This window comes from Lathamus discolor, unplaced genomic scaffold (assembly GCF_037157495.1).
Source record: "Lathamus discolor isolate bLatDis1 unplaced genomic scaffold, bLatDis1.hap1 Scaffold_70, whole genome shotgun sequence".
NCBI lineage: Eukaryota > Metazoa > Chordata > Aves > Psittaciformes > Psittacidae > Lathamus > Lathamus discolor.
The window spans coordinates 18124-40106 of record NW_027069385.1 but is presented as its reverse complement, the minus strand read 5'-3'; the positions used below and the strand labels follow the sequence as shown (position 1 = coordinate 40106).

Here is a 21983-nt window from a genome sequence, read left to right as displayed (position 1 = left end):
CAGCAGCATCAATGCAGCATCAATAGAGCATCATTAGTGCAGCAGCATCAATGCGTCATCAGTAGAGCATCATCAATGCAGCAGCATCAATGCGTCATCAATCGAGCATCTTCAATGCAGCAGCATCAATGCAGCAGCATCAATGCAGCATCAATAGAGCATCATTAGTGCAGCAACATCAATGCATCATCAATAGAGCATCATCATCAATGCAGCAGCATCAATGCAGCATCAATAGAGCAGCATCAATGCCGCAGCATCAATGCGTCATCAATAGAGCATCATCAATGCAGCAGCATTAATAGAGCATTATTGATACATCATCATCAATACATTATCAATACACCATTATTAACATAGCAGCATCAATACAGCAATATCTATATAACATTATCAATACAGCCTTTATACTGCATCACCAATAGAGTTTTGTTAATGCAACACCATTAATCAGGATTCATACATCATTATCAGTACAGTATTATTAGTGCACCATTATTGATGCACCATTATCAATACACTGTTGTCAATACCCCATTATTAGTGCACCATTATCAATACACCCTTATCAGTACACCATTATCAATACCGTATTATTAGTGCAGTATTATGAATGCACCATTATCAATACACCCTTATCAATATGCCCTTAGGACGAGGTTTGTGGTTGGGTTTAAACCACAACAGTTCAATACACCTTTATCAGTACACCATTATCAATACCCCATTATTAGTACACCATTATCAATACACTGTTATCAATACAGTATTATCAGTGCACCATTTTGAATGCACCATTACCAATACATCATTATCAATACACCGTTATCAATACACTGTTATCAATATACTATTATTAGTGCACCATTATCAATACACCATTATTAATGTACCCTTATCAATACACCCTTATCAATACACCATTATCAATACACCATTATTAATAAACTGTTATCAATACACCGTTATCAATACACCATTATTAGTGCACCATTATCAATACACCGTTATCAATACACCGTTATTAGTGCACCATTATCAATACACCGTTATCAATGCACCATTACTAGTGCACCATTATCAATACACCGTTATCAATACATTGTTATCAATACACCGTTATCAATACACCATTATTAGTGCACCATTATCAATACACCGTTATCAATACACCGTTATTAGTGCACCATTATCAATACACCGTTATCAATACACCGTTATTAGTGCACCATTATCAATACACTGTTATCAATACACCATTATTAGTGCACCATTATCAATACACCGTTATCAATACACCATTATTAGTGCACCATTATCAATACACCATTATCAGTGCACCATTATCAATACACCCTTATCAATACAATATTGTTAATGCGTGAGGTGTCCATGGGATAGCGATGGACAGACTGGTGCAAGCAAAGCCCCCTTCCCCCGGGAGCTGCTCCGGCCATTCCCCACGTCGGGAATTGCCCCGGTGCCAGCGGCTTCTCGGCCCCAGCTCCTTCTTGCACTGAGCCTTGGAATTTCCCTTCTGAATGGGAGCCCCCGCGTGTTCCTTTGGGAAGAGGCTGAGCCCCTGTGGAATGTGGGAGAACAGCCGGCTTTTGTGGGGAAAAATGCGGCGTGGGAGGTTCCGAGGGGCAGGAATTCCATGGACACGGGAAGAGGAGGGAACAGAGCTCGGGGGGAAGCCTTTTGGGGACCAGGGGAGCAGCCGGGAGCATCCCCGGGGACGGGATGCGCCTCCACGGCCGCAGGGATGGCAGGACCCGGCCGTGACGCAGGTACCGAAGCGCCATCCCCTTTCCCAAAGGCTGCCTGGGATGTGATGGGAGTCGGGGATGCGCTTTGGATGTGGCTCTTCGAGGGTGCTGGGGTGGGGATGGGGCTGAGCAGCAATGGAGCCGATGCGACCAAGCCGCAGAAAGCAGGGAAACCAAACGAGTTCTGTGTTCCTGAAGGTGGGAATGGTGCTTCCCTTCCTGCCGTCAAGCAGATGGAGGGGAAATGCTGCTTTTCCCTGGGATTAGATACCCAAAGTCATGGATTTCCTCCCGAATATCCTCACAATCAGTGACTCTTCGCTTCCACAGGCGAGGACCAGGCTGCCCCAGGGATGCAGAGAGCAGGGGAAGGGACCAGTAAGCACCAGTCTTGTACTGGGGACGTTGGTTTGGGGCTTTGTGGTTGGGCTCAATGCGATGGGAGCAGCTCCAAGAGCTCGGAAGGAGAACGGGAGGAAGGGCAAGGCCGCTTGCAGGGATGGAGCCCATTGCTTGTGGAGGGAGGGGATGCACTGGGGTCCTTGGATGAGAGGACCCTGACCTGATCCTGTGCCCCCCCCCAGTGCTTTGTGGCTGGGTTTAGGGGCGTTGGGGCACCCATGGGGAGCTCTGGGTGCCTCTTCCATGCGTTTTGTCCCCAGGTTTTAGCCTCAAGTGCATCAAGGACAAGAAGGTTCCCATTGGGGTCACTGTGGTCGTGGCCGCGCTGCTCCTGGCCATCATCGGGCTGGCGGGTGAGTGGCCGAGGATGAGGATGGAGGGATCCATCGCCACCGCCTCCTGCTGCGGGCAGCGCTCACCACCGCCTCTTCCGCTCGTTCCCAGTGAAGAAGTTCCCCTCCTGCCCCGCCTGCCCCGCTCCCAACCATTCCGGCTGCCTGGAAAACGGGATCGGGTACAGGCAGAAGTGCTTTTACTTCGTGGAGGACGAAGCGGAGTGGAACAGGAGCGAGAGCTTCTGCCTGTCCCTCGGGGCCCATTTGGCCGCCATCGACACGTGGGAGGAGCTGGTAAAGGGGGAATCCCTGCGGAGCGGGAGCTGTTGGGAAGCCCCTTTGGGATTCACCCAGCCTGATGCTTGGCTTTCACCCCTGCAGCGCTTCCTCTTGCGCTACGGGGGCTCCCTGCACTACTGGATCGGGCTCTGGAGGGAAGGATCCGCACCCTGGACGTGGGTCAATGGGTCTCTCTTCAACAACTCGTATGTCCGGGCTCCTGCTGGGGACCAGGGGCTGGGGCGGGGCAGGGGATGAATGCAAGAAGGCACACACACATATATATAATATATAATGCATAATAATTAATATATAATATATAACAATATAGAATACATATATAAAACATAATGTATAATATATAACATGCATATAGCACATAACATAACCGTATAATATATAACAATATATAATTAATACGTAGCATATAAAATGTAATACATAACATAACATATAATATATAAATATATAATAATATAGTTTATATAATGTATTATTATAATTTTAATATATAATTATAATAATTATATAAATATATAAATATATATTTGTAATACAATATAGTAAAATATGTATATTTTTATATATAATATATACATGGGTTTATAGATATGCTTATATTATATTATACTATTATATATATTTAATATATTATATATATTATATATAGGATTTATATATAGGGTTAGGGTTAGAGTTATATATATAAATATACATATTTATATATATTTATACATATATACACATAATTATATATAGTATCTATAATATATACATATTATACATGTGCATCTATAAAATAGATATAATTATCTATATAAATTCATACATACAGATATAACTTTAATGAGGTGGGAGCAATCAAACACTGTTTGAGCTACAGCTCTTGGGCCACAGTCCGTGGCTTCGTGGTGCAGGGCCTTGAGGGCACAAAATCCCCTTGGAAAACTGAGCACATTCCCTCCATTGAGGAGCCGGAAGCAGCTTTGCCCTGCCCTGGGAATGGTGCTCCCTGCTCCTCTGTTGATCCCAATGGGAGACGCAACCCATTGAGTTCTCCCTCTGCTCCGTGGGGCAGGTTCCAGGTCCGCGGTAGGGGACAATGCGCCTTTGTCAACGGAGACGGGATCAGCAGCGACTGGTGCTCCCTGATGAAGTACTCCGTGTGCAGCCACCCCCAGGCTGGGAGCCGCAGCCATCCCGAAGGCTGGAATCTCACCTGAAAACCTGCAGCCGCTTTGGTGCTCTTGGTCCTTCGGTGGAGAAAAGAAAGGGAATTGCATGGGAGAAGACCCCGGCGCGGCCAAGGAGCCCCTGGGATGTGCTTTGGGAATTGCCCGGCACTGGGTCTTGTCCTGGTTTTCCTCCTGAGTTTTCCTCTGGTTTAAATCCCTGTGGCCCCTTCCTGGCAAATCCACAGCGCTGGAATGTGGGAATGGGGCTGATCCCTCCAGATCCGCTTCCATAAGCCATCACCCGTCACCGTGGCCTCACGCACGTGGACACTGTGCTTCCTATAACAAGATTTACCCCATTCAGGGTGTTTTCGCCCCAAAACCTGAGCCCAGCTGCCACCATGGGCAGGTTCCTCCCAGTTGCTTCCTGGTTTTCCAGCTGTGTTCCCCATACATGTGTTTCTCTTCCCCACAGCCCTACACGGGTGCTACTTGGTCTAATAAATGCTAGTTCTATCCAAACCTGCCTCTTTTCCCTATACACGGGGGTCCCGTCACCAGTGGGGCATCTTCCCCCTGAAATTCCCATCCCTTTGCATTTGGATGGGTAATGGGAATGACTCCATTGCCTTTCCCTCTCTTCTTACAGTGTAGAGACCGGCCCAAATCGCTCTGGCTTCATTTACACACATTTGGACATCAAATTTGGGCTCATTTTGCCCCATTTTGCCTTTGAAATCCCATCTGGGGCAGCCCAGGGGGGTGTTTGGGGTGAAATGAGGACAATTCGTCCCACTCATAGTGAAACAAAACGTATTTATTCTATTGTGGGCACATTTATAACCCATCACACACGAGGCAGCCTCAGAGTGGGGAGCAGCACAAGGCAGGGGGGAAAGGAGCAGGAGCCCATCCTGTGCTGACAAAACCCGCGGTAACCCAAGGTGTGAGCTCCAAGCTGCAGAAATTGGGGGGGGGGGGGGGGGGGGTGTTAATTCAGGTCGGGAGCTGGGCCAGGGGGGCAGGAAAAGAAACCTTTGGAGGGGCTGGTTTTGGGTGGAAAACCCAAGTATTCAGCTCAAAAGAAGCTCGGTGAAGGAGCTTGGGATGGATTTAATGGTGGTGGCTTTCAGAGGGGATGAGCTGCACCCAAACCCCCCTGATGTAACCCAGAACCTGGAACGCATTATATGGAGGTAGGACCATGAGCTGCAATGGAAACGACTCCAGGAGCTGGAACGTAAGAGCTGAGGAGCATCAAGGAGCGTTTCCAACCATCACAAACCAACCCCAGCAGTGGTCGACCCCTTGGCAGAGAGTCTGATGGTGGAGAGGAGCACGCAGAAGTAGGGGAACACCCTCTCCCCACTGAAGGAGCCCACGGGGAAGGTGAAGACGCGCTGGCGGCTGCCCACGGCGTAGAAGGAGACTTCCCCCACCTCGTAGTCCAGGTAGACCCCGATGCCCCCGTTGCCCAGCGGGACAGAGGTGTTGGACGGGGCCGTGAGGGCCACGCAGAGCTCGTCGTACCTCTGCAGCCCCCAGATGTGGGCACTGGGCTTGAAGAGGACCCGGCCCTTCCTCTGCACCGACTCCAGGGCCACCCCCACGGCCCAGAACCGCCCCGTGGCCTCCAGCTCCCAGTAGTGGCGCCCCGAGGTGAAGCCCTCCCTGCCCAGTAGGCAGGGGTCGGTGTCAAAGCGGCCCGGGGCATCCGGCCAGCGGAGGCCAGGTCTACCCCAGGAGGCCTCCTTGAGGTCCTCGGACAGGATCACTTCAGGGCCCGCGGTGGCCGGGTCCAGGGTCACGTCCACTGGGGAGCGAAAGGGGAGGAATCAGAAACACCCCAGAAATCCCCTTGCACGGTTTCTGTGCACAAGGAGAAAGGGGGGGGGGGGGAAGTGAAGAGATGGGGTTGGGGATGGAGGAGGGAGAAGGCGAAGCTGAAGATCCTCCAGTGGAGATCTCGCTTGATGCGACCCCTAAACCACGAGGAATTGGGACCCAGCTCCTCGGCAGCCCCTTCCGTTACCTTCAAACTGCTTTGCTGTGTGATAGTCCGGGGCGAGATCCCACGTGCATTGCCGTGGCTTGAGGAGGAACGACATCGCTCCCTCCGCGTCCCCCCCTCCGAGAGAGAGCAGAACTCGGTTATGGCCCTCAAGGTTCGCCCGGCTCAGGGTTTTTGAGTCAGAAAACGGGTTCGAACACTGCATTTAACCCAAATGCCTGCAGGAAACCATCGGGTTTTACCCCGTGGTTGCGAAGGAGCCTCGCTTATCTATGGGGGAGAGCCGGAGATGGGTTAAATCCGTTCGCTCCCTGGGTTATCAACGTGCGCAAGGGAGGCAAGGGCGGCTGCGAGGGCCGTGAAGAGCAATGGAGCCTCCAAGTGGTGGAACGCAGCGCTCCAAAGCAAACCGGTTCCGGCTTTCCCGAGTGTTTTCCCTAGGGAAAGCAGCGGGTGGGTGAGCGGCAGCGGGGAAACGGTGGGAAAACAGCCTTCAGTGAGGATAAAAGCAGGAAATCTGTAGCTTCGCACCCAAAAGCCCCCATTTGGTTGGTTATGGGTAGACAGGAAGAAAAACCACAACCAACCGCTGGAAAACACCTTTAAATCCAAAGCAAAGATCCTGAGGGCAGAGCAAGGCTAAACCCGCTTCCGTCCCTCGCGGATGGGGTGGGAGAGTGCTCAAAATCCCCTTTCCCACCCCAAAACGAAGCTGGGAATTGCCCCATTCGAACCTTTTGTGTTGCTTTGAGGCTCCTCCGGCTGCTTTCCCACCTGGAATTCTCCCTCTTCTTGGGGTTTCCCCTCTCTTTGGCACCGGCTCCGCTCAGTCCCAGCTCTGCTTTTATCGGCCAGGGAGGGAGGAGAGCCCCAATCTCCTGCTTGCAGACGGGGCCATGACACGTTCGGGCGCCTCCTGCGCCCTCCGATTGTGCCTTTTGTGCCCCATGTCAGGGCCATTCCCTTCGTCAGCAATGAAGGGAAGGGAATAAAAACCCAGCAGTGACAAAAATGTGCATCATTGAAGTCATTTTTACCCCCAAATCTGTCTGCAGCCACTTGTGTGCAGCAGAACCGAGCCAAGGATGGACAAGGGGTGATGGGGCTAAACTGAAATGGGGAGTTCAGGTTGGATCTAAGGCAGAAGCTCTTCCCTGTGAGGGTGCTGAGGCGCTGGCACAGGGTGCCCAGAGAAGCTGTGGCTGCCCCATCCCTGGCAGTGCTCAAGGCCAGGTTGGACACAGGGGCTTGGAGCAAGCTGCTTCAGTGGAAGGGGTCCAGCACTGGAGCTGGATGAGCTTTAAGGCCCCTTCCAACGCAAGCAGCCCTATGATTCTATGGCTGCAGGGTGCGGCCGCAAAGCCTGGCAATGGGATGAGCTGGAGGGGATAAACCACGTTTAAAGCCAGCCGTGGGTGAGGGAATTTGCCTCTTCCCACCCAGGATCCGAGCACGGGAACACCCAGGGGCGGTTCGAGGACCAGCAAGCAACATCCAGCCCAGAGGAAGCCACCTCGGTCACCTGCTGCTGAAGGGGCAAAACCCCGCTCAAGGACCAAGCAGCGATGGATGAGCAGCCGCTTGCTGCAGCCACGGAGCTTTTGGGGAGACCCGTTGAGGTCTATGAGGTGAGCTCATCCTCCCTGTGGGACCCATCAGGCTCCTTATGGGAGAAGCTTGAAGAGAGTAGATTCCTGCTTTTCAGGAGGTGGCTTTTTGGGGGGAATTCACTTTCTTCCCCCATATAATTTAGGATTTTAAAGGCAGGGTTATACAAATGAGCTTCCCGTTATGATTTCATTGGGGGGTGCATCCAGGAGGGGCTCCAGTCTCAACTGTGGGCTCTAAGGAAGGTGTTGGCGGAGCTTCTGGACTGGAGAATGAGTGAAGAGAAGCAGCGCATGGATTATCTGGTGAGGGGCCCCTCCTTGTTCCAGCAGCCAAATGGGTCCCTGGGTAGGTTCCCCCCCCCGCCCCAAAACACATGGGATCGTCTCCGTGCTGCTTCCCAGCGCCCTGTAAAGCCCCGGATCCGGTTGGAGCAGATCTGGGCAGGTTTGGTGGGCACCACCTCCATGCGCAGCTGCTGTAAATCGCTTCCTTTTCATGGGGCCAGATCAAGTCCTAAAGGGATGTTCATTAACGTGGAATTAACCCCCCCACACACACACACTGCCCAGGGGTTTTAGACTTCCAGGCTCCCCAACTTCCCAAGTTGGTTTTGGACCTGAAGTGGCAGCAGCAAAGGGAAAAGGAGAAGGAAAAGCATTGGATTCACTGGTTATTTACCCCCTGCTCATTACTCAACCACATCCCTGTCCTGGTCCCAGCCAAAGCCCGTTGTCCTTTAGCTTGAAGGGGACAAATTCAGGTCTTTGGGGCTGTTCAAAGGGGGACTTTGGTGTCTCCGCTCCAAGGCAAGCAGTGAGGCAGAGCGGGGCCGCATCAGGGCTGAGTTCGAGCGGCTGCGGCGGCTGCTGGCGGAGAAGGAGCGCGCGGCCCTGGCCCGGCTGGCGGAGCTCGACGCCGCCTTTGAAACCGCTCAGGAGGAGAAGTCTTCACGGGTGGCTGAGGGCATCGCGCGGCTCCATGGGCTCATTGGGCAGCTGGAGGCCAAGTGCCTGCCCCAGGTGAGGCCCTGACGGAGCCAAAAGCACCCCCAGAGCAGTGCCTGGGGTGGGGGGTCCTCAACCCCTTTTTTTCTCCCTTTTAGGATATCGGGAGCATCCTAAGCAGGTACGTGGCACCCTCCCCGCACCCTTGTGACCCTGTTGATCGTCCAGCTCCATGGTGCCTCTTTCCAGCTGGAGCGAAACAAAGCTTCAGCTTCCGCCTGGGCTCCTCACTGAGCTGGAAAGGAGCCTGAGCTCCTGCCGGCACCAGCAGGATGCTCTCCGGGAGGCCCTGAAGGAGCTCACAGGTATATGGGGGGAAAATTCAGTTATTTGGGGGTAATTTAAGAGATATTGGGGGAGTTCTGGGCTATTTTGGCATTTCAGGAAAGTTTCAGGGGAGGCAGCAGGCCCGGGCCCACGCTCACCTCCCCACCTGCCTTCCTTCTCCCAGACACAAGGAGACCGGAACCAAAGCCAGGACCTGGGAACTCTCCCAGCAGAGAGAGAAAGGGTGCAGTGACCTTCCTGTCCCTTTCTTCCTGCCCTTACAATGGCCTCACCCTCCCACTGACCCCCCCCGGCTTTCCCTGCAGCAAAAGCAACTGCGGATCCCAGCTGGGCTCCTCTCCCACAGCTCCTGGCGGACAGAAAGAGCGTGCGGTGGGATGAGGAGCAGGAAGCGGCAGCGGAGCCCCAGCGGCTTCATACCTGAGCTGCTCAGGTCGCGCAGGAGCAGCTGCAAGATGCCGGTGTTCTGCTCCGGCAGCCGCCCCACCGCTTTGGATGGAGCCCGGGCTTCGGGTGCCACAGAGCAGCCGCTCGCCGCTACAGTAATAAAACGACAGATAAAGCGCGCGCGGTACAGTTTAAGGTGTGCATTGCACGGCTACGGGCGGCCACCGCGGGGCACCGGAACGCCGGACCCACTCCCTGGGAGTGAAGATGCGGACCTGGTTGAAAACTGCGCCACCGGACACCCCGCCTGCCCCGCCCCCCCTCCCCCCCCCCCCCCGGCGTGCTTGGCGGACCTGATTGGAAACCGCTCCTGTCTCCACCCGTTCCAGCTGCCGCTGCCTCCACAAACCCGTCTGTGGCGCAGCGGCCGGAGTGATGGCGGGGGGGGGGGGGGGGAGTCGTTCCGAGCCGAACCCCGCCTGTCCCTCGGTGTAGCTCCGTTAGCGGTGAGCGCAGCAGCCACCCCCGGGGCGCAGCCCTGCCACCGCCGCCCCGCCTGTCCCTCGGTGCAGCTCTTTCAGTGACACGGGGCGGCGATCACCCTTCGTCACACGCCCTTCGGTTCACGCTCACTGCTGCGCCTCTGCTCTCTCGCTGAAGCCCTTTTAGCGGTGCGGGGCAGCAGCCACCCCCGCCGCAGCCCTGCCAGCGCCGCCCCGCCTGTCCCTCGGCGCAGCTCTTTCGGTGACACGGGGCGGCGATCATCACCCACCCCTCGGTGCACACCGTCTGCTGAACCCCGCCTGTCCCTCGGTGCAGCTCTTTCAGTGACGCGGGGCACCAGACAACCCCCCCGGCGTACCCCTGCCACCGCCGCCCCGCCTGTCCCTCGGCGCAGCTCTTTCAGTGACACGAGGCAGCAGCTTCCCTCCGGCGCAGCCCTTTCACCGGCGCCACGCCCGGGCCACGGCGCCGTTCTCTCAACGACACTGGTGACCAGCTCTCCGGCTGAACCCCCATGTAGCTCTTGTAAGAGCCTTTGGGTTCAACGTTTATTGCTCCCTCACACTAACACGGAGCCTCCGGACCCGCGGCCGCTCCCTCCATCGCAGCCTCAGTCACCTCCACCTCCACCTCCACGCCCTCGGCTGCCGTCGCCTCCTCCGCTCCCCCGGCCGCGTCCTCTGCCCTGTTCTGTGCTGCGGGCGCTGCCTTCGCCCTTCCCCGCGGTCTAGACGGCTTCTTCAGCCGCTGAGCGGTGGCTTTAACAGCGCGCCTGCGCCCCTTCGTCTTCCCGGCCCGCCGCCGCCGCCGTCGGGATCCACCGGCCGCCCTCCCGCGCCGCGTGTTTCTACCAAGTTGCTCCTTACCTACGGGGCCGATGCGGAACGAACCAGCGGCGCCGCTGCCTGTCACCCGCTCCAGAAGCCCCTTGTTGATCGAAGAACTAAGCGCCGCCTTCAAGCGACCGCTGTTGCGCCGCACGTCGTAGCCCTCGGCAGCGAGACTCTTCTTAATGACAGCTAACGAGGCACCTCTACGGGCCGGCGAGAAACAGACGGCGCGGAGAATGAGATCCGAGAGCGACGGCCGCCGGCGCCTGGGCGGCAGCGATAGCGGCACGCTCGAGGTGGATGGCCGCGGCGTGACTCTCCCCCGTGGCATGACCCGGCCGGCGGCTTCGAGGCGCTGCTCTGCCCGCTCCGCTGCGCGCCGCTCCTGCTCGCCGAGCTGCCGCCTCCCGACTGCGAAACAGCGCCGCTCGGAGGCCCTTTATATAGCCCTGTGCCGGACGCAACCGAATCAACCTCTCCCTTCTCATCCCCCCCTCCCCTCTCCGGCGGACGCGACCGAATCAACCGCTCCCTCCTCATCCCCCCTCCCGTCTGCGGCGGACGCGACCGAATCAATCTCCACGCACCTCTGCACCCCCCACCTTCCTCCGGCTCCAAAAGGGGGCTTTTCCCCTCAAAAAGACCTGCCCCGCCGGAGCTGGGTTCACTCACCCCCCCCCCTTGTGTCCCCTTGGCCAAGCCCTAGAGAAACTATGTTAAAAAAAGCCACCTAAAAAGCTGAAAATCACCCCAGAAAGTTAAGCAGGTGCAACGAGCGGTGGCACCAAGGTTCTGCAGCTCTGAAATCCGGTTATAAATAAAGAATAGAAGTTAAACACGATATGAGCACTGGTTTGGTTTAAGGTTTGTGTGTATAGATACGAAGAAGACCAGCAAAACGTGTCAATTTCTGGAAAAGTATTTATGTCTAGCACAGCCCTGGTTTCGCCAGCTGCTGCCTCTTGCAGAGGTGAGGTCTCTTGAAGGTTAAGATCCTCCTTGGAAACGGCCTGAAACACTTAAGAATTAATTAATCTTGAAATTTTGTTCCCTGCTAATGAACACCCCATTATTGCAGATCTATCAGAGAAAAAGAAGAATACTTTTAAATAAACGGTTTCGGGTTTTTTTGTTTTGCTTTTTTGTTGCCCAAGAGCTGCTACCTGACGTTAAACTGAAGGATTTGCTTTGTTCTGGCCGCTCCTGGATCATCAATCTCGTTGCATCGCGCTCTGCTCCACCGCACTCCGGAGACTTCCCCCACGGGTGTGAATAGAGGGAGTGGGATCACAAATGCCTCTTCCTATTGGCCTTCGGACGCAGTGAGGCTTCTTATTGGCTGGGAGATATGAACCAATCAGAATGGGCCTTTCCGATCCGCTCTCCCACGGTGGGCTCCCCCCCTTTCCAGTCCCTCCTCGTGTAGGGGCGAGTCTGTGTCTGTTAAGGGGGGTTATCGATGGAAGCGTGACCCAGAAAACCGGGGAGAACCTCCCCTAAAAGAGTTAAAAGAGCTCAATTTGAGGAAGAAAAACGGCTCTGCTGCTGCTGGTTGACGCCGTGTAGCAAGGTTTTGCCAGCAGAAAAGTTCCTGCTTAGGATTTGCAGAGAATTTAGGGGATAAAACCACTTCTTGTGCCTCCCGGCATCACTCGGGCTGGGGCCTCCCTGTGGTTTTGCAATCGCAGCCAGGATGTGAGCAGGGAAAGAGGCCACGGGCAGGATTTCATCCGCTATTTCACCACCTAGAAATGCATAGAAAGGGAAATAAATAAACAACCCATCATCTTGACACAACAGGAAGTTGTTACTATGGTTAAACCACATAATAAAGCACCATTATCAGGCAGCGCAGGCATGACCAGGCAGGTCTCTGCCTATTACAGCCCAAATCGCTCTGTCTTTGCTGCCAGATTTGCCTCCCTGTCCCCAGAGACTAGCAACGTCAGCCCAAGGAAGAAAAGAAACCACCAGGAAAGGCAGCAGGGAGGACGGCTGCTTTCATCTCCAGGGCCCTAATTTTAAATAAGGCTCCTGACAAACCCACAGATCACCACTAAACCCAAATTACAGCCCAGCTCGGTGTGTAATTAGTTGTTTCTCTACTTGGTAAAGTAGGTCATAGGTGGTATTGTCCTCAAAAGACAAGAGCCGGTTACGACACAAGGTTTGGAAACACTTACATGACATCGAGGAAAAATCAAAATGCTTCTCTTGCGGTGTCCTGCTCCAACGGACAAGCTTCCAACACTCTGTTCCATCCACTTGCCACTTGAAAAGCTTTATGAAGATCTAATTTGAAAGTCCGTGCAAAAAAATAAAGCTTAAAGAACAAAAAAAAAAATCACCTTTCTATGTAACTCAGCAGGCCCAGAGCTGACTTCTCCACTGCTGGGCAGGAGGGGAATCAGCTTCTTTTCAAGCAAAGACACCTCACCAGCCTCACATCAGCAACTTGTATGGCAGATGGTTTATCATGGAGGGCACACAGCACCCATTCCTCAAGCAGAGCCTCCACAGCAGCCCCATCCATAACTCTCAAAACCCTTTGGGATGACAGATAAACCTTGCATCACCCTGTGAAAACAGCCCTCAGGGAACAGCTTAAGGTGTTTTCTCCATGAGTGACGGACCCTTTCCCGCAGTAACAGACCCCAGGAACGAGGCAGATGCGTTTTGGGGCTGCAGAAGGAGCGTTTTCGGTGCACTTTCTTAACCTCAGCCTCCTGCCTCGTCCGCACCATCCCACCCTCACTGTTCCCACCAACCGCGGGTTAATGATGGGCGGGTGTTCAGAAAAACGGGGTTCAAAAGACACTTTTATACCCTGAAGGCTCCAATTTGGGTGTATTTTGCCCCAAAATACAGCTCCAGTGCAAAGCAGGCAGGGTTTTGGGGAAGTTTGTCCCATTTTGAGCATTGTCCCTGAAGAAGCAGCTCTGGAAAATGGGGATTCTCCACCTCAAAATAGCACTCACCTGGGGAAGAAACCCCCACGCTGGGTAGGGACTGGTTAATGTCAGAGGGGCTCCACGCTGCTGTATCAAGGGGAAAGTGCTGATAATACCCCAAAATCCCACTTTGTCCCCCTTTTAAGTGAAAATTTGCTCTATTCAGCACCAGCAGGGGAGGTGGGGAGGAAACTGCTTCCAAAATATCCCTAAAATCACCCACATTTAACGCAAACCCTGCTGGAGGGTGGCATAAATGCTTCCCAGTGTCACCAGTTTGCCCAGACTCCCATAGATCTCCAGAGACCCCCCACCCAATAGATCTGTGTAGACCCATACAGGTCCACATAGACCCACACAGGTCCGTGTAGACCCATACTGGTCAGTTTATGGTCTATAGCACCAAGAGCATTAAGCTGAATATAAGAGCAAAGCCCTGTGAGCGCAGTAGAGGAACCGAGTGGTGCTGATGACAGCACTGGCAAAAGAAACTGACTTTTGGGGGGAGTTTTAGGGTTTTTTTGCCATTTATTCTGCAAAATCATTCCTCCACTCGCCCCGAATCGTGTCGCGGCTCCTCCCGTCTAAATCCACACCACAAAAAAAACCCCAAAACAATGAAAACGGGGGGGAAATCCCCCCTGCAACAAAACCACACCGAGCAGCGCAATTCCCGCTAACTCCAGCTGGGATCGTATCCCGTCCAGTCCGAGGGGGGCGCCAGGTAAACGCGCCGTCCCCTATAGACGAAGCTGACGATGCCGCGGTAGCCGGCGCGGGGGACGCCGGACTTGAGGTCGTCCATCAGCCCCAAAGCTTTGGCGAAGGCCTTGAAGGAGTCACGGCCGCTGTATTGGAGGCGGACGGTGCCCAGCTCCCGGCGCCGGTTCCCCTGGAGCTCTTCCACCCTCACCTCCGGAGCGGAGTAAACCTTAGGGAGGAAGGAACGTTCGTACTCGTCCTTTTTGAGGTAAGAAAGATCCAGTTGGGTAAAAGGCACGAAACGGTCGTTGAGTTTGATGAATTTTAAATACTGGTCAAAGAACTGCCCGTGGCTCACGCCTTTGCGACCGAACGTCATCGTACGGGAGACCTCGGGCCGGACGCAGGAGCGATCCCGGCGCTGCTCCGGCTGCCGCATCCAATCGTCCCAAAACGCTCGCGGCCATTTGGGCTCAAGTTCATCCCAAAGCTCGGCTAAAAGCAACCAACCAAGGCCTGGAAAGAAATCAGTCCTGTAAAGCAGTTCAGCCTGTGCGACATCCACCATCTGCTCCTTCCCGTTGTCATTCCAAGCGGACACGCACCAGAGGCTGCGGTCGGCCAGGAGCAGCGGGAATGCCGCTTGGAAGTACTCAAAGAAATCCGGAGCAACTTCTAAGTCATCCTCCACCACGATGGCAGCGCGGTACCGGAACGTGCGGAAAACCTGCCCCAACGCCCAGCGGTAATGCCGGGCGATTTTGTAGTATCCTTGGAATTTCCTATGCTCCGCCGGCACCGGGATGTCGCTGAGGTCCGGCTGCCGGATATGAGCCACGGCATCCCCATAGGAAGCGATGACCCGGGCGGTCTCGGCGTGCCCGCAATCCTGGCTCACGATGACGGGGAATTGCTGCGCCGAGGGCCGGTACCGCAGGAGCTTATCGAGGCAGCGGCGCACGGTGCTGCGGTCGCAGGCCAGCACCAGCACGGGCAGCACGGTGCCGCCGGGCTCGGTGGGCTGCGGCGGTGCCGGGGACGGCGGCGGCGGAGGGGGCGGTTTGACGGTGCCGGGGCCGCGGTGGTGCCGCCGGCTCCAGAGGCCGCTGTAGCGGTGGATCTGGTGCAGGAGCTGCTTCTGCCGCTCCAGCTCGGTTTCGGCGTCCTGGGCCAAGCGGATCACTTGGGCCGTGAGGAGGTCGCCGTCGGGAGGCGAGGTCGGGCGGCTCCAGAGGAAGAGGAGGAGGAGGCCGTTCCAGGCGATGAAGAGCGCCGCCCCCCACAGCACCAAGCTGCTCTTCTTCAGCATCCTTCAGCGCTCACTCCCATGCCATGGACCTGGGACCGCAGCAAGAGAGAGGGTTCAGGGGCCTCCTTTCACCCCTCAACAGAGGAACAACCCCCCCCCGCATGGGGAGAGGAAGTGAAACAACGCGGCCATGGAGCCTCCCACCAGAAACGTGGCACAAAAACAGCCCCAAAACTGGGATGGGGGGGGGGGGGGGGGGGGAAATGGCAAATTCTGAACCTAAACCCCAAATCTCCGCGGGGGGAGCGGGGAGCAGAGTCCATTCCCGTTAAACATTAACCCCAAGGCCGGTTCCAGGCACGATTCGGCACCGGGAAGATGGGGGGGGGGGGGGGGGGAAGTTTTTGCTTGAGATATAGAAGAAAGTTTCAATTTGGGTGCTAAAATCCTCTGTTTTCAGAGAGTTTTTACCCCCCCCCCCAGCCCGGTTTGACTCCTACCGGCAAAGGGAAGATGTCAGCGAGGGCAGGAAGTGGGAGGGAAAGGGGGGGTTTAAGGAAGGAAAACCATAAGGAAAAGGGGAATGGAAGCACCAGGGAGAATAAAGAGAGGGGAAAGCAGCGACTGGTGAAGCGCAGCGGGAGCGGCTCAAGGGTTAACGGCGCCGCCGGCCACGTTGGCGGGCGGAAAAGGGGAATTAAAAGGGAAGAAAACACCCGGAAAAGGGGGATTTAAATGGAAAAAAGGAGGGGGGGAAGAGGGAAAATCAAGGGTTTGGAGTGGTAAAAGGGGGGGGTGAGGCCAAAGGCAACAGGAGGGGAAGGGAAAAGGGGAAAGTGCCGGTAAGGCGGAAAACAACTGGTTCAGATCCCCCATCCAGGCCCCAAAAGAGCTGTCGCAGCCCGGAAAAGCAGCCGGAGAGAAGGAAAAGAAGGGAAAAAAGGTGGGAAAAGGGGAATTTAGGGGGGATTTGAGCTCCTCAATGGGGGCTCTGCAGGGGGAGGCGCTGGGTTAAGCCATACCTGGGGCCGAAAGGCTGGGGGCAGCCGGCGGCTTGGCTCAGAATGAGGGGTTCTGCCTCGGAATGGGGCTGGTTTGGCTCCAAAGGAGGCGGTTTTGGCCCCAAACAAGGGGGTTTTGGCCCCAAACAAGGGGGTTTTGGCCCCAAACAAGGGGGTTTTGGCCCCAAAGGGCAGCTGAGCCGCGCCGTGCCCTGGTGCCGAGGCCGGAGCCGGCAGCCAGGCGCTGAGTAAGCAGAGCCGGGATTTCCCCAGCCCTCGGCTGCGCCCCGGGGCCTCCCAGCTCCGATCCCATTGAACCCTTCAGGACCCCCAACCCCCCCCCCCATCCCAAATCCAGGCTGGGGCTGACGCTTCCCCCCTTCTTTGGTGCTTAAAGGTGACCCCCCCCAACCCCAGGCATTCCTAAAGGATTTTGGGGGGGTTTAAGCTCCTTTTCCTCATCACAGCAGCCCCCAGAGACCCCAAACCAGCAGATTCGGGGTACCCCCCCCCCCCGTTTCATTCCATCACCTTTAAACAACCCATTAAACCCCCTTTTTAACTAATCCAGGCTCTTTTTGCATCCCGGCAGAAGCAGCTCCGGCCTCAGCATCCCAAACCCACCCATAACGGACCAAGGAAGCAAGTTTTGGGATCCCCCCCCCGCTCTGATTTTTCCCCTTTTCCCACCTTTTTGGCTTCATTTCCCCTGGGGAGACACCAAAATAAACCACAGCGACGGCGCTCAACGGAACCAACCCTCACCCTGGCCCAAATGAAGCGCTTTTCCCATGGGATTTGCCACCGAGCATCACCCCAGCGCCTCGATCTTCCCCTGCATCCCCATTTCCCCCCCCTTTCCAAGGGGATTTTAACCCCTTCCCAATGGCAATTCGCCGGGAAAAGCCCCTCCCTTCTTCCCGCAGGGGGTTACCTGCTTGTGCCGTCGCTCCAGGGGGAGGGGGGTCGCTGGGGTTCCCCCTCCCCCTCCTTTTCCAGAGCCGCCTGAGAATCCCTTGGGAATGGGGGGGGGGAGGGGGGGTCAAGTCGCTGCTTCCCTCCCTTCGGAGCTTCCACACGGAGCCGGTGCGGGGGGGGGGGGGGGTCAGGCCATGGCGGGGGCTGTGTCCGTCGGTCCGGCCGCTGCCTCCGGGCTCAGCACCCTCCAGCCCCCAGGCATGGTCCTGGGGGGGGGGGGGGGGGATCCAAAGAGCTCTTCAATGGGGAGGAAAAGGTTAAATGCCCAATTCCCCCATTAATGAACACAACCTCCCCCCCCCCAACCTCCTCATGGATCCCCCTGCCCCGAATCCCGCAGGAAGAGGAATTCCCGTAGGGAATGGGGAGGGAGCCTCCTCCTTGCCGCTATAGGGCACAGGGCCCCCCCCACCCAGCCCCATAGGGGACACCGAAGGCCCTCCCAGCCCCATAGGCCCCAATGGCCCTCCCCGGCCCCACGGGGCCGCCCCCCCCCCCCCGGCCCCGGCCGGTACCAGCAGCGCCTCCCGGCAGCTCCCGCCACTTCCGCCCCGCCGCAGCGGAAGCGACGCCATGGCAACGGCGAGACCACGCCCCCGTGCCTGCCCATTTATGGAAGGCCACGCCCACCCCGGCGCAAAGCCGCGCTCCGATTGGAAACAACGCCGTCAGGCCACGCCCCCACAAAAGCCACGCCCCTTCGCAGGATGGACACGCCCCCTCCGTGGCTTTTCGCGTCAATCAATAACGCGCGCCGCGAGGGGGAAGTGACGTAAAGAGAGGGGCGGGGCTGGAGCTGCGCGCGTTCGGGACTGTCTGGGCGCCGTGGAAGGGTTCGACTTGTCTGCTCTGGGGGGGTGAAGGGGGCTATGGGAGGCAATGGGGGGGCAGCGAAGGTAACGGGGGCCGATGGCAGCGGGCAGGAAAGGGGGTGCTGGGTGATACTGACACCCCCCCCCCCCGCTTTCCTCCCCCCCCATTGCCAGCCATGGAGCTCCCCTCCTCCTGCTTCCAGTCCTGCCTGGATTTCTGCCCCGAGTGCGGCTCCGTCCTGCCCCGGCCGGGCCCGCAGAGCAGCATCCGCTGCCCCCGCTGCAGCTTCACCCTCGACACCGCCGGTCAGTGGGGACAAGGTTGGGGGGGGGACACGACACACACCGGGACATGACCCCCCCCCGCCCCCCTTGACTTCCTTTGTCCCATAGACTTTGAGGGGAAAACGATCCGCAGCACCATCGAGTTCAACCGGTTGGAGCCCGCGGGGAGGGGGCAGGATCCTGCTCCCCACTTCCAAGGACCCCTGGTCAGTGGCTATGGGGGGGTAACACCCCATTGGGGAGGGACCCCCGCTGTTTATAGCCCCCCCATAGGGCAGGGGGTTGTAACCCCATGTCCTGGGGGGGGGGGGCACATGCAGGTGGAGCGGCGCTGCCCCCGCTGCGGGCATGAGGGGATGGCTTATCGCACCCGGCAGATGCGCTCGGCCGATGAGGGCCAGACCGTGTTCTATACGTGCCCCCATTGCAGGTGAGGGACCCCCCCTTCCATATGGATCCCCCCACTTCCATATGGATCCCCCCTTTTGCCCTTTCTGACCCCCCGTTTTCCCCTCTCTGACCCCCCCATAACCACCCCTTCTCTCCCCACAGGTTCCAGGAGAAGGAGGATTCCTGATGGGGTGTTTGTGCCCCCCCCCATGTGCTCAATAAACCCCTCCAGGGTGTTGATTCAGGGGGTGTCTCACTTAAAACTGCCCCCCCCCCAGCCCTTTTACCCCCCCAACTCTCTCCTCAGCACTTACTTGCCTCCCCCAGCCCCTATTTGCCCCACCAAGGCCCTGAATTGCCCTCTTAGGCATTCTCTACCCCCCCCAAACTGCCGCCTCAGCCTCTATCTGCCCCCTGTAGCACCTCAGTAGCCCCCTCAGGCTCTATTTACCCTCCTGAACTGCCCCTAATTGCCCCCCAGCCCCTAAATTGCCCTCTTATGCTTTACTAACCCCCCCCCCAAGCTGCCCCATTTGCCCCATCAGCCTCTATCTACCCCACAAACTGCTCCTATTTGCCCCCCAGCCCCTAATTAGCCCCCTCAGTCTCTAACTACCCCCCTTAAACTGCCCCCATTCGCCCCATCCTCTTATCTGCCCCCCCTGACCGCAGTGCGCATGCGCGCTGCGCCACCGTCGTACGGCGGAAGTGCTCCCGTATCGGGGGACCGCATTATACGTGGGACCCACCGGAAGTGCCCTAACGACCAGCCGGAAGTGGGGGTGTCGGTGGGCGCTGCACCGGGGCGGCGGCGAGAGCGGTCCGGTCCGGCCCGGCCTTTCCCGGTGCTCCGCGCCCGTTCGGGGCCTCGGCGGCGGCCGGGCCCCCCCCCGCTCCCGTTAACACCAACCCGGGGCCATGGCGGAGGCGGCGGACACCGGCGGCTGCGGCACCGCCACCGTCACCGAGACCGGTGCCGCCGAGCCGGTGAGCGCCGGGGGTGCGGATACCGGAAAGGCTGGGGGGGGGGGGGTATAGGTACTGAAGGGGGGCTGTAATTGGGGGGGGCCGTGTCTGTACGTGCCAATACACAGATACAGAAGGGAACGTTTAGTGAAGGGGGGGGGGGGTTAGATACCCCAACAGGCTATAGGTACCCGGGGAGGGGGCTATAAATCTAGAGGGGGACATATAGATAGTGAAGAGGGGGGTTAGATAGCCAGAACAGGCTATAGATAGCCGGGGGGGCTATAGATCTAGAGGGGGACATATAGATAGTGAAGAGGGGGGTTAGATAGCCAGAACAGGCTATAGATAGCCGGGGGGGGGCTATAGATCTAGAGGGGGACATATAGATAGTGAAGGGGGGTGTGTTAGATACCCGGAACAGGCTATAGATAGCCGGGGGGGGGCTATAGATCTAGATCTAGAGGGGGACATATAGATAGTGAAGGGGGGGGGTTAGATAGCCAGAACAGGCTATAGATACCCGGGGGGGCTATAGATCTAGAGGGGAACATATAAATAGCGAAGGGGGGTTAGATAGCCAGAACAGGCTATAGATAGCCGGGGGGGGGGGGGGGGGCTATAGATCTAGAGGGGGACATATAGATAGTGAAGGGGGGGTTAGATACCCAGAACAGGCTGTAGATGTAGACGGGCACACATAGATAGTGAAGGGGGGGGGGCTATAGATCTAGAGGGTGACATATAGATAGTGAAGGGGGGGGGTTTAGATACCCCTCATATCTATAGCCCCCCCCCCCCCCCAGTATCTATAGCTTGTTCTGGGTATGTATATATAGGGAAGAGAGTGGTGTAGATACCCAGGGGAGGAGCTATAGATAATATGTGCCTGTATCTATATGTCCCTGGGGGGGGGTATAGATATGGGGGGGGCCTATAAGTATCGTGACTATAAGGGGCTGTAATATAGTGTCTATGTGCCTATTTATACACACCAGGGCACATGGATATGGGGGGGGTATAAGGATATGGAAGGGGCTATAAGCTCCAGGGGTGTATAAATACCATGGGGGGGGGGGGGGGATATATAAATACCCAAGGGGGGTATAAATCCAACTGGGAGGGTATAAATCCTATTGCGGGTAAATAGCTGTGGGGGGGGGGAATGTCTAAATACCCCCAAGGAGCCATAAATGTGCTATAAAAAGGGGGGGGGGGGGGTTTAGAACATAATGGGGGTGGTGACAGTGACCCCCATGTGCCCCCCCCCAGGAGAACCGCAGCCTGACCCTGAAGCTGCGCAAGCGGAAGCCGGACAAGAAGGTGGAGTGGGTCCAGCGACACCGTGGACAATGAGCACCTGGGGCGCCGCTCCTCCAAGTGTGAGTGGGGACCCCCCCCGTACCCCCCCATCTGGACACTGAGGGGGGCCCCCCCTGACACCCCCTTTTTGTGTGTGCCCCCCCCTCCATTGCACCTCAGGCTGCTGCATCTATGAGAAGCCGCGAGCGTTTGGGGAGAGCTCGACCGAGAGCGAGGAGGAGGAAGAGGAGGAGGAGGAGGAAGCAGCGGGGGGGGCGGCCAGGGGGGGGCACGATGGATGCGGCCACCTCCATTGCATCAGGGGACACAAACGGGGGCAGAGGCAGCGCGGGGGAGACACGGGGGGGGCCCCCAAGCGCAGCCCCCTGGGCCCCCAACCCCTATGGAGCACTGAGGAGTCCCCTATGGAGACTCCTGGATACGCCCCCCCCCCCCATCAAATGTTGACTCTGGACTGGAACCCCCCCCCCCAGCATCACATCAGGGGTTGACCCCCCCAAATCAATGCCTGACCTCCCCCAATCAATGCCTGAGCCCCCCCTCCCCAAACCACCATTGCCTGAACCCCCTCCCATCACTGCCTGAGCCCCCCCCCCCAATCAACACTGCCACCCCCCACATGCACCCCACTGTTTGGGGGGGGCGTTTTGGGGTGCTTTCCCCCCCCCCCCCCCCCCAACATGGCACCTGTGGGTATTAAAGGTGGCACCGCTGTGACCGCTGCTGTGGCT

The 21983-nt window shown here is 56.8% G+C and overlaps 6 protein-coding genes and 1 long non-coding RNA gene across 12 annotated transcripts; 4 read left to right on the top strand and 3 right to left on the bottom strand.

Moving 5' to 3' along the window:
* The first annotated feature begins 1650 nt into the window (after positions 1 to 1650).
* LOC136006789 (C-type lectin domain family 2 member D-like) lies at positions 1651 to 4481 on the top strand. Its single transcript, XM_065664842.1, has 5 exons — positions 1651 to 1790; positions 2432 to 2524; positions 2616 to 2800; positions 2888 to 2991; positions 3864 to 4481. The coding sequence occupies exons 1-5, from the start codon at positions 1658 to 1660 to the stop codon at positions 4006 to 4008; spliced, it is 660 nt and encodes a 219-aa protein (XP_065520914.1). The 5' UTR covers positions 1651 to 1657; the 3' UTR covers positions 4009 to 4481.
* A 275-nt stretch (positions 4482 to 4756) lies between these two features.
* On the bottom strand, positions 4757 to 9575 carry LOC136006802 (butyrophilin subfamily 1 member A1-like). 3 transcript variants are annotated; one of them, XM_065664855.1, is made up of 3 exons: positions 9295 to 9575; positions 5993 to 6088; positions 4757 to 5773 (listed from the first exon to the last, which is right to left on the bottom strand). In XM_065664855.1, exons 2-3 carry the CDS (start codon positions 6066 to 6068, stop codon positions 5238 to 5240), a joined length of 612 nt encoding a protein of 203 aa, XP_065520927.1. In that variant the 5' UTR covers positions 6069 to 6088; positions 9295 to 9575; the 3' UTR covers positions 4757 to 5237. The 3 variants fall into 3 exon arrangements, with proteins under 3 accessions (XP_065520927.1, XP_065520926.1, XP_065520925.1); XM_065664854.1 differs by lacking the exon at positions 9295 to 9575 and adding an exon at positions 6706 to 8198 and having other exon boundaries at positions 5993 to 6408; XM_065664853.1 differs by lacking the exon at positions 9295 to 9575 and adding an exon at positions 6706 to 8198.
* LOC136006807 (uncharacterized) lies at positions 8217 to 9589 on the top strand. The gene is made up of 3 exons (XR_010609273.1): positions 8217 to 8601; positions 8685 to 8891; positions 9038 to 9589. It is a non-coding gene; the product is annotated as an uncharacterized LOC136006807 (long non-coding RNA).
* A 675-nt stretch (positions 9590 to 10264) lies between these two features.
* On the bottom strand, positions 10265 to 11063 carry LOC136006803 (histone H1.1-like). The gene has a single exon (XM_065664856.1). It carries the CDS (start codon positions 10924 to 10926, stop codon positions 10330 to 10332), a length of 597 nt encoding a protein of 198 aa, XP_065520928.1. The 5' UTR covers positions 10927 to 11063; the 3' UTR covers positions 10265 to 10329.
* Positions 11064 to 11498: 435 nt separating this feature from the next.
* On the bottom strand, positions 11499 to 18047 carry MGAT1 (alpha-1,3-mannosyl-glycoprotein 2-beta-N-acetylglucosaminyltransferase). Of its 4 annotated transcripts, XR_010609271.1 has the most exons (5): positions 17992 to 18047; positions 17433 to 17682; positions 13033 to 15586; positions 12779 to 12887; positions 11499 to 12340 (listed from the first exon to the last, which is right to left on the bottom strand). XR_010609271.1 is itself a non-coding variant. In XM_065664852.1 (3 exons), the coding sequence occupies exon 3, from the start codon at positions 15555 to 15557 to the stop codon at positions 14223 to 14225; it is 1335 nt and encodes a 444-aa protein (XP_065520924.1). In that variant the 5' UTR covers positions 15558 to 15586; positions 17433 to 17682; positions 17992 to 18047; the 3' UTR covers positions 11499 to 14222. The 4 variants fall into 4 exon arrangements, 1 of the variants encoding a protein (XP_065520924.1); XR_010609270.1 differs by having other exon boundaries at positions 12779 to 15586; XR_010609272.1 differs by lacking the exons at positions 17433 to 17682; positions 17992 to 18047 and adding an exon at positions 16520 to 16804 and having other exon boundaries at positions 12779 to 15586.
* A 153-nt stretch (positions 18048 to 18200) lies between these two features.
* POLR1H (RNA polymerase I subunit H) lies at positions 18201 to 19207 on the top strand. Its single transcript, XM_065664861.1, has 5 exons — positions 18201 to 18309; positions 18463 to 18594; positions 18682 to 18779; positions 18894 to 19003; positions 19126 to 19207. The coding sequence occupies exons 2-5, from the start codon at positions 18465 to 18467 to the stop codon at positions 19148 to 19150; spliced, it is 363 nt and encodes a 120-aa protein (XP_065520933.1). The 5' UTR covers positions 18201 to 18309; positions 18463 to 18464; the 3' UTR covers positions 19151 to 19207.
* A 97-nt stretch (positions 19208 to 19304) lies between these two features.
* PPP1R11 (protein phosphatase 1 regulatory inhibitor subunit 11) lies at positions 19305 to 21969 on the top strand. The gene is given in 6 exon segments (XM_065664860.1): positions 19305 to 19950; positions 21202 to 21261; positions 21263 to 21311; positions 21412 to 21519; positions 21522 to 21586; positions 21589 to 21969. Coding segments are annotated over 6 exon segments (462 nt in total). The 5' UTR covers positions 19305 to 19881; the 3' UTR covers positions 21700 to 21969.
* The last annotated feature ends 14 nt before the right edge of the window (positions 21970 to 21983 follow it).

Coding starts and splice junctions, on each gene's coding strand:
- LOC136006789 (XM_065664842.1), top strand. CDS start 1,658: ATGGACACGGGAAGAGGAGGGAACAGAGCTCGGGGGGAAGCCTTTTGG. Junction 2,525..2,615: donor GGCCATCATCGGGCTGGCGG/GTGAGTGGCCGA, acceptor GCTCGTTCCCAG/TGAAGAAGTTCCCCTCCTGC. Junction 2,992..3,863: donor GGGTCTCTCTTCAACAACTC/GTATGTCCGGGC, acceptor TCCGTGGGGCAG/GTTCCAGGTCCGCGGTAGGG.
- LOC136006802 (XM_065664853.1), bottom strand. CDS start 6,931: ATGGCCCTGACATGGGGCACAAAAGGCACAATCGGAGGGCGCAGGAGG. Junction 6,089..6,705: donor GCCTCAAAGCAACACAAAAG/GTTCGAATGGGG, acceptor TCTCTCTCGGAG/GGGGGGACGCGGAGGGAGCG. Junction 5,774..5,992: donor CACAGCAAAGCAGTTTGAAG/GTAACGGAAGGG, acceptor TTCGCTCCCCAG/TGGACGTGACCCTGGACCCG.
- LOC136006803 (XM_065664856.1), bottom strand. CDS start 10,926: ATGCCACGGGGGAGAGTCACGCCGCGGCCATCCACCTCGAGCGTGCCG.
- MGAT1 (XM_065664852.1), bottom strand. CDS start 15,557: ATGCTGAAGAAGAGCAGCTTGGTGCTGTGGGGGGCGGCGCTCTTCATC.
- POLR1H (XM_065664861.1), top strand. CDS start 18,465: ATGGAGCTCCCCTCCTCCTGCTTCCAGTCCTGCCTGGATTTCTGCCCC. Junction 18,595..18,681: donor CTTCACCCTCGACACCGCCG/GTCAGTGGGGAC, acceptor TTTGTCCCATAG/ACTTTGAGGGGAAAACGATC. Junction 18,780..18,893: donor CCCACTTCCAAGGACCCCTG/GTCAGTGGCTAT, acceptor GGGCACATGCAG/GTGGAGCGGCGCTGCCCCCG.